This window comes from Excalfactoria chinensis, chromosome 6, assembly GCF_039878825.1.
Source record: "Excalfactoria chinensis isolate bCotChi1 chromosome 6, bCotChi1.hap2, whole genome shotgun sequence".
Classification (NCBI taxonomy): domain Eukaryota; kingdom Metazoa; phylum Chordata; class Aves; order Galliformes; family Phasianidae; genus Excalfactoria; species Excalfactoria chinensis.
In genome coordinates, this window is record NC_092830.1 from 12,812,113 (window position 1) to 12,825,233 (window position 13,121).

General features: G+C 44.4%; 1 protein-coding gene across 9 annotated transcripts in view; it reads right to left on the reverse strand.

The window, feature by feature from the left end:
• Nucleotides 1–4,944: 4,944 nt before the first annotated feature.
• JMJD1C (jumonji domain containing 1C) overlaps nucleotides 4,945–13,121 on the reverse strand; it is a 160,831-nt gene continuing 152,654 nt past the window's right edge. For all 9 annotated transcript variants that reach the window (XM_072339727.1, XM_072339726.1, XM_072339725.1 and 6 more), the window contains 4 exons: nucleotides 12,382–12,521; nucleotides 10,926–11,102; nucleotides 6,252–6,383; nucleotides 4,945–5,906 (listed from right to left, as the gene is read on the reverse strand). In XM_072339727.1, coding sequence (XP_072195828.1) covers nucleotides 5,817–5,906; nucleotides 6,252–6,383; nucleotides 10,926–11,102; nucleotides 12,382–12,521 — 539 coding nt within the window. In that variant the 3' untranslated portion in view covers nucleotides 4,945–5,816. The remainder of the gene's footprint in view (nucleotides 5,907–6,251; nucleotides 6,384–10,925; nucleotides 11,103–12,381; nucleotides 12,522–13,121) is intronic.

A 13,121-nucleotide genomic window follows, 5' to 3' on the forward strand; every position in this document is an offset into this window, starting at 1 on the left:
GTTCCGGCGTCGTGAAACGACCCAAAGCGCTCGGGCTGTTCCCGTCCCCGCAGCAGCGGTTCAACCTGCCCCCCCGGTCCGTCCGCGGCGTTCCGGGGCCCTCTGCTGGGCTAACGCTGCCGAGCGGCTCCAAGCTGAACGCCCGCCCACTCCTCTGGCCGTCGCCACGGCAGCGGGCTTCTCCCCCGGCTCGTGCAGGATAACGGGAACAGCATCCACGGTAAGTGAAACAAACTGCGGGAACGACGGCAGCAGCGACACAGTGTGAAGTTACAGATGGTCATAGAACGAGTAACCAAAGCCCTGCACGGCCACTGGAAAGGTTCCCATGGGCCTTAAATTGGATCAGTATTGTTTTATGGGACGTAACAAAACCCTGCGGTCCATTATGTCAAAGCGTCTCACCAAGAACCAATTTTGAGCATGCGTCCAGACACCGACTGCTATTCATGGCCTTCATTTACCGCAGAAACCGCTCTGCTTTGGAGCACAGAAGTGTTATCCCTGCTGAACGCAGCCAACATACGCACTGCAGAACCTGCAATTACCCGGTCCGTGACTGTACCCCACAAAGAGGAAACCAAGAACAGCAGCTGGGAGGCAACGTGGAACCTCCTGGGAATGAAAACTGCAGACCGCAGATATAAGCGGTACTTAAAATGACAGCTAAACCCAAAATAGAGCAGCGTGAGTTTTACATTTTGGTCTTACATAAAAGGAAAGTTGGACGTGATGATCTCTTCCTCTGAGAGCACTTCTGTCATCAGGACACCTTTGGTCCTAAACTCCTTTGTCCTCATGTCAGCAGCAGCAGCAGCTCCTTGGCTGTCCACAGCTCCTGCTGACCAGCAGCAGACACTGCTGTGCCAGACCTGACCCTGTGCTCAGCCATGCGGAGAGGTGATGGCAGCCGTGCAGATACAGCATCTCTCAGATACAGCTGTTTTAAGAGAACATATTGAAGGTCTTCAAAAGTATAAAATGAAAGCAGGCCAGAAAATAGATAAGAAAATCCCTTGCTTATTATAACTAAACATACAATAGAAAACAAAGTAAATCAGTACAGCTGTCCAAAAGGCAGCAGCAGTGTGGTGCCCCAAATCACGTAAAATCCAGGCAGCATTTGCAAGACCTTTTTTCCTGAATGTGACACATGGCGCTTAACCACACAAAGGTGCAATGCTTCCTAAATGCTCAGCACTACTAAATGCTCAGCACTACGGCTGCCTTCCCCCACCTCCTTTCTCTCCAGTCTTTGCTCTGCAATCCGAAGGAACCTTGTCCAGGCCCTGGACCATTTGCTGTGTGAGTTGAGGCAATATTGAGATCAAACAATGTGAAATCCTCAGAGCTGTACAAATACAGGATTTCCTGCCTTGGAGCTACTAACCCTCCACTGTAATACCAGTGGGAAGCACAGAGCTATGATAAACCACATGGCCTAGGACTGGAGAAAGCAACAGAGAATACAACACGTGGTGTGGCTGAAAGGTACCGGGGAATGTTTGCTTTGATGTGCAACAACAGACATTCTCTGTCTACCACTTTGTTTTAGAGAGGCCTGTGTTTAAAGTGCAGCTGTAACGCATCAGGTAAAACATTGCTCTGAGGCAACATTTTCCTACCAGCTATATATAGGTTGTAACTTCCTTTTCAAAACCTACAAAAACAAATGAAAAAGCACAGAGGTTAGTTTGTGTACGTCTGATGCTACGGATCATTTGCCCCTCAGTCAGAGTTTCCTTGGTTGCCCTGCTGAGATGGAAAGAAGGGATGTGGCTTTGGATACCGCATCAGACCAGCCCCTGTGGCCCCATGGGGCACACGCATCATGGGAACAAAAAGACTGAGAAGGGGAACCGAAAGGGACCTGCACTCCTGTGAAAAAAGAGCAAGCCAAAGGGTGGGATGCGGGAGCACGGTGGAGAGCTGATGTTCTTTGAGGCAGGGCTGGAGGGAAAGGCACTGCAAAGCAACTCACACTACAACTCAGTGGGGGGGGGGGGGGCAGAGTGTGGGGGAGAGCACAAACATCCTGCACGGGAAAGTGGCAGAAAGTGGCTGTGGAAGGAGGAAGGAAGGGAAATTCCCAGTTATGAGCACTGTCAGTTGTGAGAGCAAGGGAGGGCTTCACAAGATGTCGCAGGAGAGAGTATGAGCAGAATTACCACCTACTGAGAAGGTCAGAGAGCATGAGAACGTAGCGCTGATCAGATGGAGCTTTGGCTTACACAGATCTGAGCAATTTCCGTCAAGCTGCAAGAGTAGAGTAAACAGATTTTAACATCAGATTGTCACAGCCCGGTACTGCCTGACGTCTAACAGGGAACAGCTCCACTGCTGGCAATTCCAGCAACCCCATCACTTCTGTTGGAGCTGAGATGTATGCAGACATCCGCCCATGCTGAAACAACTCAGATCACGGCAGCCCGCTTTGTTCTGTGCTGATCATTTACTTCTTGTTCATTACCTCTGCAGTTAAAACAGGAAGAATGTCCCATGCTCTTTTAACGTGCATCTGCACAGCGGATGGCAGCGAGGAGCTGGAAGGGGTGAGGTAAGGAGGGTGGATGTGGAGAGGAGGATGTGCAGTTACACTGAGTTTGAGATGTGAACTGTCACAGGACAGAAGAAAAATGAGAGAAGGTGTCACAGAGGGTAAAGTAGATCAAGACAGAGCTTGATCTGAATGGGAAGCTGGTAAAAGACAGTAGTACTTCTTGTTCTAGAAGCATTTCTGCTCTCAAACAGCTGCGGCTGCTATCACTGAATATCATTAAAATATATTAAAATTAAAAAATGTATTAAAATAGTTGAGACCAGGAAATCTAAAAAGATTTTAGAAGAGAGAGAACATGCCCAGTACTGTCCTGTCCTATAGGACACAAAAATGGCCAAGAGGAAAAAAAACTGATAGGAAAACAACCCCCTGGCCCTGACACCAGCTCTGAACGTCCTGCTTGGCTCTGGCCGTAAGCCTAACACTAACCCTGCTTCCTGCGCTCATTTCCTGTACAGCAGCCAGGAGCTCAACTTCATTGTGAAGGAGCCAGAAATCTTAAGACACGGAAAAGCTGAATTTGGTACATCCATTTAAAAGAACAGAATTTTGGCCTCTTGTACCTCTCACACGGGGAGTAGCCGTAACCTTTAACACATTCTGTGGTCTGCTAACACAGCACACAGTACAGGACTTGCAGTCTTTTTATGCTGATAGTATGAAGCTCTTTACAGCACTCCCTGTTGTGCCCAGTTTGTGCCATGTTTCCCTTGTTCAGTGCTTCTGGCATCTTCCCCTGCTGTTAGTTACAGGGAAACACCATCATTGTTGCAAGCAGTTTATAAGGACACTGCAAACGATGTGCAAAACACATCAGGTTTTTACACAGTGCAGATATACCCACTAACCACAAGTCTGGGTACTTCTAGCGTAACCACTGTATCAATTTACTTCACGTAAACTCTCCTAAGCAAATCAAATGAATAGTTAAACTACGATGGTTCTACAGGGAGGTCTTATTTATGCAGGTGGAACCTTTTGTGATCTCATCAGTTTATCTTTGCTAAGAAAGCAGCAAAGACCTACTTACCCTGATGGGGCTGCAGCATCTCACTCAGCACTGAAGCTTCATCCCATCCGTTCTGTCTCTCCACAGTGAGATTTTCATCTTCAAACCTGTCCATCTCCCTGCTTTCTCTTAGAGGACTCTCGCTGATTCTCACCAGTTTCAACATGTTCTCCTGGATTAACATCTCTCACATACTTATAGATTCATCAACTGAAGTGGAAGAGGAACAGGTGGTCACAAAGAACTTGAGCAGTCACACTTAGGAATCAGAATGAGCTCAGTGATTCACTGGGCATGAGCAGAGGTGAGGACTGCCATCTCTGCCTGTCAGAGCTGTGCAGGGTGAGGGCAGCCTTCAGTTCCCTCAGGGCCAGCACTCAGACATCCAGAAGTGCCTGGGTGCTCCCTGCACAGCACTTTGGGACAGGGAAGTACCTGGCACGGCTCAAAGCAGAGCAGGGAGCCCGAGGCTTTACCAGAACAGACAGCGACAACGTGACACCTTCTGCCAGGAACCAGAGAAATGAGCAATTCCATTCAACCTCAGCACAAAGGGTAGCTGTGGTGACAGCCCACAGGCCGTGCCCTAACAACTGCTCTTTGTGTGGGAAAAATAAGTGAGGGGGAGGGAATGCGACCTGGTGCTCTGCAGCAGGAACACACATTTCAGTGGTCTTCACACATCTCACAGATTTGAAGTGCTGCACCAAAACACAAGGAAAAAAACCAAAAATTTACTCATTTGCACATTCTGAACTCTTAAGTGCAGCTAACAGTCTGGTTCTGGGCTACACACAGCACGGGGTACGGTGCTGCATTTCACTGAGTGTGAACCAGGGAATCAGCTGCAACTACTCATGTTATCCTCAATATATCTCTTAACAACTTCAAACAAGATCAAACCAGTTCAATAAGGAACTTTACTTCTGGACCCCCACATCTTGTATCTCAGTTATCTTCAGGTAATTCATATGCTTCTTTTTGAATGCCCCAGTCCTGTCAGACTCCTTGGTACTGGGAGCAGGACTCTGCCCCGCTGCGGCACACAGCTGCCTCCAGCATTTCACATTGGAACCTGAATGTTCAGCTAGTTCAAATCATGATACAAGCTGATGCACAATCCCAACTTTTCAGACCAACCTAAAGAACCAAAATTCTGCATGTCTTACAAAATTCATCATTATTAATTAAAAACAATATTTTACATTATAACATAAATAACATCATTAGTAATTAATGAACAACAACACAACAAACCAGTTTGCTCTATTACTTAGACTGCAAAAAGCCTCTGTTCTGCCTCTGTTCTGCATTAGAGCCAACAGCGACTCGGGCTGTCACAGCAATGCCACCAACAGAAAGTGAACACGAGACGTCTGATAAAGTCCTTTTAATGGAAAATGTAAAACCCCTTTCAACTTCAATGTACAAAGCATGTGTAACACTTGCACTTTTAACAAATTAAAGCAAGCCAATGTTTAAAAAAATACATCATTGAATGTATATATGTATATATTTACATAGCATATTAAGTTTAATATTTAGCTTTAAAAGTTCACATAAATTTTACCAAAATGAGACAATTTTTAAATAAATTACACCTTTTGAAAACGTTTAATTGTACACTGAATAGCTTCAATAAAATACTGAAGTGTCTGTATTTAATATCTACTTTATATACTTTCTATTTTACAAAGTTTACAATTATTTGGCAGTAATTTTCAGATTATGACATGACTGCTGTGCGGACTCAGCAAGATCCCAAATGCAGGCAATAGCTGGTGTTTGTGTCCTACTCTCACAGTAACTGTCTCAATGTAGTGAAAAATATCGGAATTATTTTAGCAAACTGTACAAGTCACATTTACATTTGATCAACAATATAGCATAGAATTTTGTGGGTTTGGTTTTGTTTTTGTTTTGTTTTTTTTCCAAAAATAAATACATCATCTTAAATCTTTAACATTTAACAAACTTCATGTACATTATAATACAGGACAGCAGAACGCTGCTTTGTTGTTTGCAAGTCTAACACAGAGTCACAGTGGCTGTGATATGAAGCTCTACCGTTGCAGTGTCATTAACAACACGATGACTACGTTTTCTTGGCACTGATGGTTTGTGAAGCTGTAATTAGTGTGCATACCATACCATACCATACCATATCATACCATACCATACCGTCCGCCTATTAGAAAAAATAACCCTCTTTTTTTTTGCCGTTAACACAAAAAAAACAGCGAGAGCTCAGTTTTCTTCCATATCTTCCATTTCGCTTTCATGAATCTTCAAAGCTCTCACCATCTCTTTAACTGCATGATACAAGATATTTTTAACCTGCAAGAACATCAGACAGTTTAGTAAGGCCCGCTCCTCAGTGCATCCAACAGGTAACTGCAGCTAGGACTAAGCTGGGTGGATTTCTACAGAAAAACAGGCAGGCTGGAGAACGCAGTCACAGGAAAAGGAAACACCTTTTTCCACATTCTCAAACAGAATGTGAAATACATAAATAAAAGCAGCAACTTCAGGCAGAGTCATTTACACCCCCTGGCGCTGCCGCTGCTGCTCATTGTTATTCTGTGTGAACAGCAGCGAGGAGGGATCTCCACGGCTGCGCCCCACCTCAATGAGCCCCAGCACGCCCTGCCTTCACCTCCCAGAGCAGGAGTCATTTCCTACCTGCAGTTTATCATCATAATTGATTTCTTCCTTTGACAGCCTCAGCTCCTGTGTTAGGTGAAACGACTGTACAAGATGTTCTGGAGACACAAAGTCTTCGGTTACTTGAACGCAGCTGTGAAAGTTTTGCACCTATCCAAAATAAAAATAGGATGGCTACGGTTAGCATTTTGGGGTTGTTCTAATGCTATGACCACGTGCTTTTCACATTGAAGAGCACCTTCATGCTGTTTATGTAGAGAGCAATTTACTTAGACAAGATGGCTTCTGGTGAAAGGTACACCCTGGGACGATTTTTCAAAGGAGAAAACAGCCCATGGACAGAGGGCATGTCCAGAAGGGCAAAAAGCACCTATTTTTCCTTTAACTGCTGCTTTTACAGATGAGAAGTGTCTATGAGAGAAACAGGAACCATCTGCTGCCACCAGGTCCCATCTGGAGATGCAGGAGACAGGAGAACATGCTCCCTGGTTGGGCCTGGCTAACAGTTCTAGTTTTTCTTCTTCCAAGAGATGAACAACAGCACTTCACCCCCAAACCTCTACAACATACACCATTCTTCAGCGTATCAACACTGTCCTGTCCCCAAACTCTAGCAGCTGCTCATCAAGTAGTGTAAGCTCAATTCTGCAAACTTTGAAAGTTCTGGGGTGTTGGGAGCGCTGCTTCTGCTACTGCAGCACACAGTCCCAGCCCTGCTCCATACTGAGCTCTGGGGATTACAAACCCATGTCTAGCAACATCAATGTGTTTCTGACATACAGCCCCAAGTTTCTGCTGTGATGCCTGACATCCAACAAAGCTTTGGGACCAGCACAGCTGAGGACATGGCACTTCATTTTAAAATTATTTTCTTCTTCAAAAACACTCCCTGGTTCGTAAGGCAGCTTGCAGGTAAAATCCTGAAGAGTAACCAAGAGTAATATAGCTCAATGCCAGTGTGATGTGAGGTATCTGCAAGCTCATAAAAGGCACAGCACAACTGTTCCCTTCTGTGGATGCCACAAAAGGCCTCAGCTTCCCACTTGCAGAAGCCACAGGTGAGGAAAGAGCTGCAGAGGTGCCACCAGAGGCGCCCACTGGTGCTCAGGGAAGTTGCTAGAGCTGCAGGAGAAACTCTGCGCTGCACAGTGGGTGGCTGGCTCCAGCCCCCATCCCTTGCAGGCTTCTCACCCATTTCAAGTCCATACCCGCCCTTGTTTTGCTTTTTGCCGCATGCAAATCCCACCCAGCTCTTTCACTTTCTCCCCACTGAAGCAAGATGTTACCAATTTGGTCACCCTCCATCACAGAACTGACAGTATTTGCTGCCGTCACATCGCTCATTTTGCTGTGCCTTACGCCTTCTTCCCAGGCAGTGCTTGTCTTATCTCGGGGGAAGGCAGATTTTACCTTGCCTGCCTGCAAACACAGGAATGGCCCGCCGACAGCCCACAGGCAGTTCTACTTGTATGCACTTAGAATACCGACTGAGAATGACACACACAAGTATGTTTAGCAACGACTCCCCTGAGGTCCACAGGGTGAGGATGACAACACTCCCACGGCTGTGCCAGTTCCTGCCGAGCTCACAGAACAGCTTCACCCTCTGCCCACGGGAAGCAGCAGTGTTCCCTTGCCCACTGTGGAGCACCAGCAGGGCAGGAGGACAGGGCCAGGGATGCCCTGCTCTCAGCTGGCCCCATCCTGTCCTCATGCAGAGCCCCCAGCTCACACTCTGCACATGCATGCCACAGGCCCTGTCATCCCCACTTATCGGAACATCTCCGGGATGTCGTACTACCTGCAGCAGGTTATTACACGGTGTATAATCCTGCTGTTAAATCAAGATAATGCAGCTATAAAAAAAGAACAACATTATAATAACCTGTTCTGCTACGAGCAATTTTTGCATTTAGTCTAAACAACACATTTCCATCACTGACTCGAGCAGTGCCATCTTTCAATGTATCACTACAGAATTTTGTGAATTTGGGTGTCACCAAACTAAGACTAGGGAGGGCATCCCTGGAGGACTGTGACAAAGGATGACTCCATACCGAGTAACAGAAAGGGAGAGCCTTTCTAAAGAACAGCTACAAAGCCACTGTTCAGCTAGGAATGCCTGCCAGAGCGCTGAAGGCTGTGTCACAAGTGCTGGAGAAAGAAAGAGATGCCCTATTGGTACAGCTAAGAAGGAGATACAAACCTACCAAAGCAAGACTCAAGGTATATTCAAGGACATATCTGTACAGAGATTAGTCCAACCCTATTGCTTTTTGGTCTGTTGTTAAAGAAAGCAAAAGGAACAGTTTTTGCTACCATAAAATACCAACAACAAATCAAGCCAGATGCAAATCCACAGAAGCTGGAAAGAAAACCTACACGTACAACAACAACAACAACAAAATCTAAGCAACCTCTGTCATGTTTGAGCAGAAAAATTCCAGGGCAGCAGTCAGAAACATGAGACAAGAAACCCAACTGGTTCCAGGATGAAAGTATCTGACTACACCGCACAGTGATCACAGGCAAACGGGCGCTCTCTCCCTCCACGTCCTGGCCTCGTTTCCTCTGTTCCACGACATTACAGATGAGCAAATAAAAATGTTAATTTACCACCAAATTTACTATCAACTGTTACCCGCTTTTAGCTACTAACGATTCATTATGTGCATGTAAATCTGAAACACTTAACATGTAAACCTGAAATGCTTAACATGTAAACTTAACCTGGTACATATTCTTGTTCAGACTTATTTTTAAGTGTTTAAATGCATTTTGTATGTGTGAAGTGTTGGTACTGATCCCTAAGGTCAGTATTTATACATCTTTATATAGAGCACCATATACGTACATGAAAGAACACGATGCTTTCATTTCCTCCTACGTGGCAGATTCGCAGGAACTTACTGAAGATGAAAAGCTTCTCAGCTTCACCCACTAAGGTTTTAAAAACACCATGTTATTAACTCCTTGGTGCCAGAAGCTAGAGCATTACCACTTCAAAAGCAATCTGGAGTTTGAAGCCAAGGAGATAAAGATAACAGTGGTCTTATTTTTGGCTCTGAAACCTACAGACTGCAGTGAAGCCTGCAACAGTCTTACAACTTCATGTTTTGTATTGTGTGCCTTATATAAAGGCTTCGTGCTTTATAAAACCATTTTCTCTGTATGCTTATGATTCTCTGTGGGTTCCCTCTTCAGTCTTGTATCTGGAATGATCTCCCTTGTTTCAAGAGATCAGAGTAAGGTTAATGGAGAAGACAATACAAATCCTACTGACTCTGAGAATACAAATTGCTATGGCCTAACAGTGTTAAGAATACCAACAAGCCAGACATTCCTTCACCCTTCTGTAAGGGCTTAAAAGCACCAGCCCCCGGAGCACGCATGGGGAAAGGCATCTGCAACCCAACATCTGATAATTTGGGTTCTCTCCCCTTCTTTGGCACAAACAAACCCACACAGATCACCCAGGGTTAACACACCGTCATGTGAAACCCACCCAAAGAGAAAAATGACAGAGGAAAACTAGTCTGGAAAAGGGACTTCTTGCTTTCCAAGGCCAACAGGACTGGGGACTTGACTTTTGTCACTGCTATGACATTTTTTTTTAGTTCTTAAACACAGAAAACCCCACTGCACTGGCATAGCAAGTCACTGCTCCTTCTGTGCTCCAAAGAGCTGGTGGCTGGAAGCTGCTCTGCAGATCAGAAACCAAACAGCACTGACTTCAGAAAGGCCTGACCTTGCTTGAACCCAAGAGCAGAACACTGATAAACCTTTAATGGCAAGATGGTTTACAATCCCTACTGCAGGACGGGGATGCTCCTCACTCCTTGACTGTCAGTCACCTAACTGTAGTGCTTGACAGATGGGAAGGCAGCAAGAAAGCAGGCTTCCCTTCCTGCTTTAACAGGACAAAATTCACAGGGGAAGAACAACCAAAGAGAATCATCTGGTGAAAAAATTGTTGGTGATAAAAAAGCAAAGTAACAAAATGTATGTGCTGAGGAGCAAAGCTTGCTACACAGATCCATCTCTATTGGTAATACTTCTTATTACAGAACTGCAGATAGGATCAGCCTAGCTGCTGCCAAAGTGAAACTGCTGCTTCTGATGGTAAGGAAAGCTGCTGCAGTCAGCTGCTGCTGACTGATGTGCCTTCCGTGTACAAAGGAACATACTGTGCAGTGGAAAACCAACACCCAATTCTGCTGCAAAACCACCATACTAATTACACCCAAGCTTCCTCCGTAATTCCCCTATGGCTGAAGCCAAAAACAAGAAAACACCTGACGTCCAGGTATTCCTCTGTTTGGGTTCCTTCTCTCCAGGGCTAAGTTAACCTTGGGTTTACATAGCCCAAGTAAATCTAAGGTAGGTTAGGGAAGTTAACCTAACATTGTCAGAACTAGCACCAGTTTATTTAGAAAACCTGTAAATGAAATGCCAGGAGGAAAAGGGGGATATGAATAATCTCAACATTTTTTCATTTGAAATCAAAATCAAGAAGTTCACATATCAAGTGCTGAAATTCCTTGTTAGTAGCAGCTAGTTATCTATACAAGTTGGCAAAGTCTATAGAGCATTCCTATGCCATAACAGCTACCAGAAAGAAAATCAAATCTGAATTATTTTATGATATTTATGTTATTTAATCCTGCATGTCCTCAAACATGAGTCCCTTACCTGATGAAGAGCTCCTGCTGGTAGAATAATAGCATCACCAAGAAACTGAATAACCGTACAGGTTTTCACACCGTATTCCTCAAGAAGTCTTTGGCGAAGTTTTTTGTTCACATACCAACTCTGATCACGTATTGGATCGTGCTCTGGTAAAACTTCTATGCCTTGCTCTTTTGCTATCTGTAAGCACAGAAAAGATCTCAGTTACTTTCAGAAGAAGCTGAACATTTGCAGGTTACCTACAAAGCAACAGTACCACTCAAAAATAAACAGAAATACTTCCTGACACAGTGGCACTGCAACAACCATTATTAAGTTAATCATGGTGGAACAAGCATCACTTTCAATCAATTGCTAATTAATGAATCATAGTGACTACAGAAAAAAAAACCCAAATAAGACATATCCAATCCAACCATCGTGACTAGAAGTGCCTCTTCTGTTTTAAGTCTGCTGCTTAGAGTTTCGCAATGTCCCTTAGTTGCTTTGGTAGGAGAAACTCCAAATAACATCCATTATCCACCTATTCCATTGCATTTACTGGTTTGTTCACCACAGCCACCCCCAGCTCTCTCTTCCAAACTGAAGGGCCATCATCTACTTTATGAGCACCACATTTCTGAATAAACAGAAAAGACTGGATGTATATAATTGATACCGTCCTGGAATTAGCTGTGTTTTTGTTCACTAGTGCTCATTTTCTCCCACAGTTCAGCTTGTCAGAGAGCAAACATTTGAGCCACCACATGACAGATCCCGTTGGACTGAAACCCAGGCATACAGTCCAAGAGAATCTGCTACAGTTCTTACGTGTTCCCTGCTTGCAGAAGACACTGGCCTCCAGCTCATTTACAAACCCCTTTAGTTTAGGCAGCTAAAACTCATCAAAATACTGCCACAGTGGAAGAGAGAAGGCTTTTTTTTTGGTAGTGAGCAACTGCTTCAGTGATATTTTGGTATTTCTGGGTCACCCATCAGTACTGCCTCCTAGAACACAAAAACATGCTGAAGGCAGAGCTCACAAAACTGTCTCCAACACGGTATCTCTGTAACGGCACTGATTGCTGCCAGCAGCCCAGTGGCAGACATTCATCCTACGTTGTAAGACAGACTCTGAGAGGTTCTAAGTTGGCTCTGACTTGCTCATCACATGCTGCATAAAGATCTGCACGGTAGCTCATGCTGCAGAATTCTGCCTTCATGCATGTTATTCCCACTGCTTTCCTCTTCTCTAAGAGAGGAGGAATGCTGTTCTTTGTCTGAGCTGATAAAGTCTAGTCCATATGAAGACTGATAAGCTGCTGAGCTGTAGGAGTTGTTTTGCTTTTACTGGGATCATAACACGATTATTTTAGAAAAGGGTTACTATGAAAACACCAGTAAGTAAAACATAAAAAAAAAAAAGCAGCACATTAGCAAAGAGTTAAAAATCATCTCCACGTTCTTCTGTAAATCTCACCTTTTGCAGAAACTCTCGGATCTTGTCAGCATCTTTGCCAGCATAAATATGCCATAAAGCACCAGGCAATTCACTTGAATCTTTCAACCTCTTCCTTAACAGGTCATCCAAGTCTTCTTCTTCAAACTTCTTCAGTACTCCTAAGATTTGACGCACAATTTTTGAGGATTGAAACAGTGGCAGAACTGAGACAAAACAGCTTTTCCAACTTCTCATGTCAGACCACGCGGACAAAAGTTTGGCAAATACAACAGAAGCACCCAGATGACCCTTCTCTTCCTTTTTTGTACTTAGGAAGTTAACAGACCACACGTGCTGTAACTATCCTTAATGCTACATTTAGTCTTTAAACTCTTTTTTACCTCTCTTGAATTGGATAGAACACATCTGCCTACTTGAAATACTCTCCTCCCTGAAGTAAACAAGCGTAGCTTGGACCAGAAAAACAGAAGATAAAAGGTGTTTGTTTTTCCACAGTTATTGGTCATTTCTTCAATACCACTCAGCAGCACAGCTGGTCAAGAAACAAGACTTCTCCCCATGTGCTAAGTTTTGCTAGTATTTAACTCTGGGCATTTACAAGGCAAATGAAAGACCTTAGGCTGCACTTCTGCTACTCGCACCCATAACCTACATTTGGCTATTATGGAACCAGAGAACAACAGAGTATGAAATGGAAACAAAACTGTTTCAGTGATTGAAGAACTTCCACATAAGCAACAAACCTCATAGAGAGGACT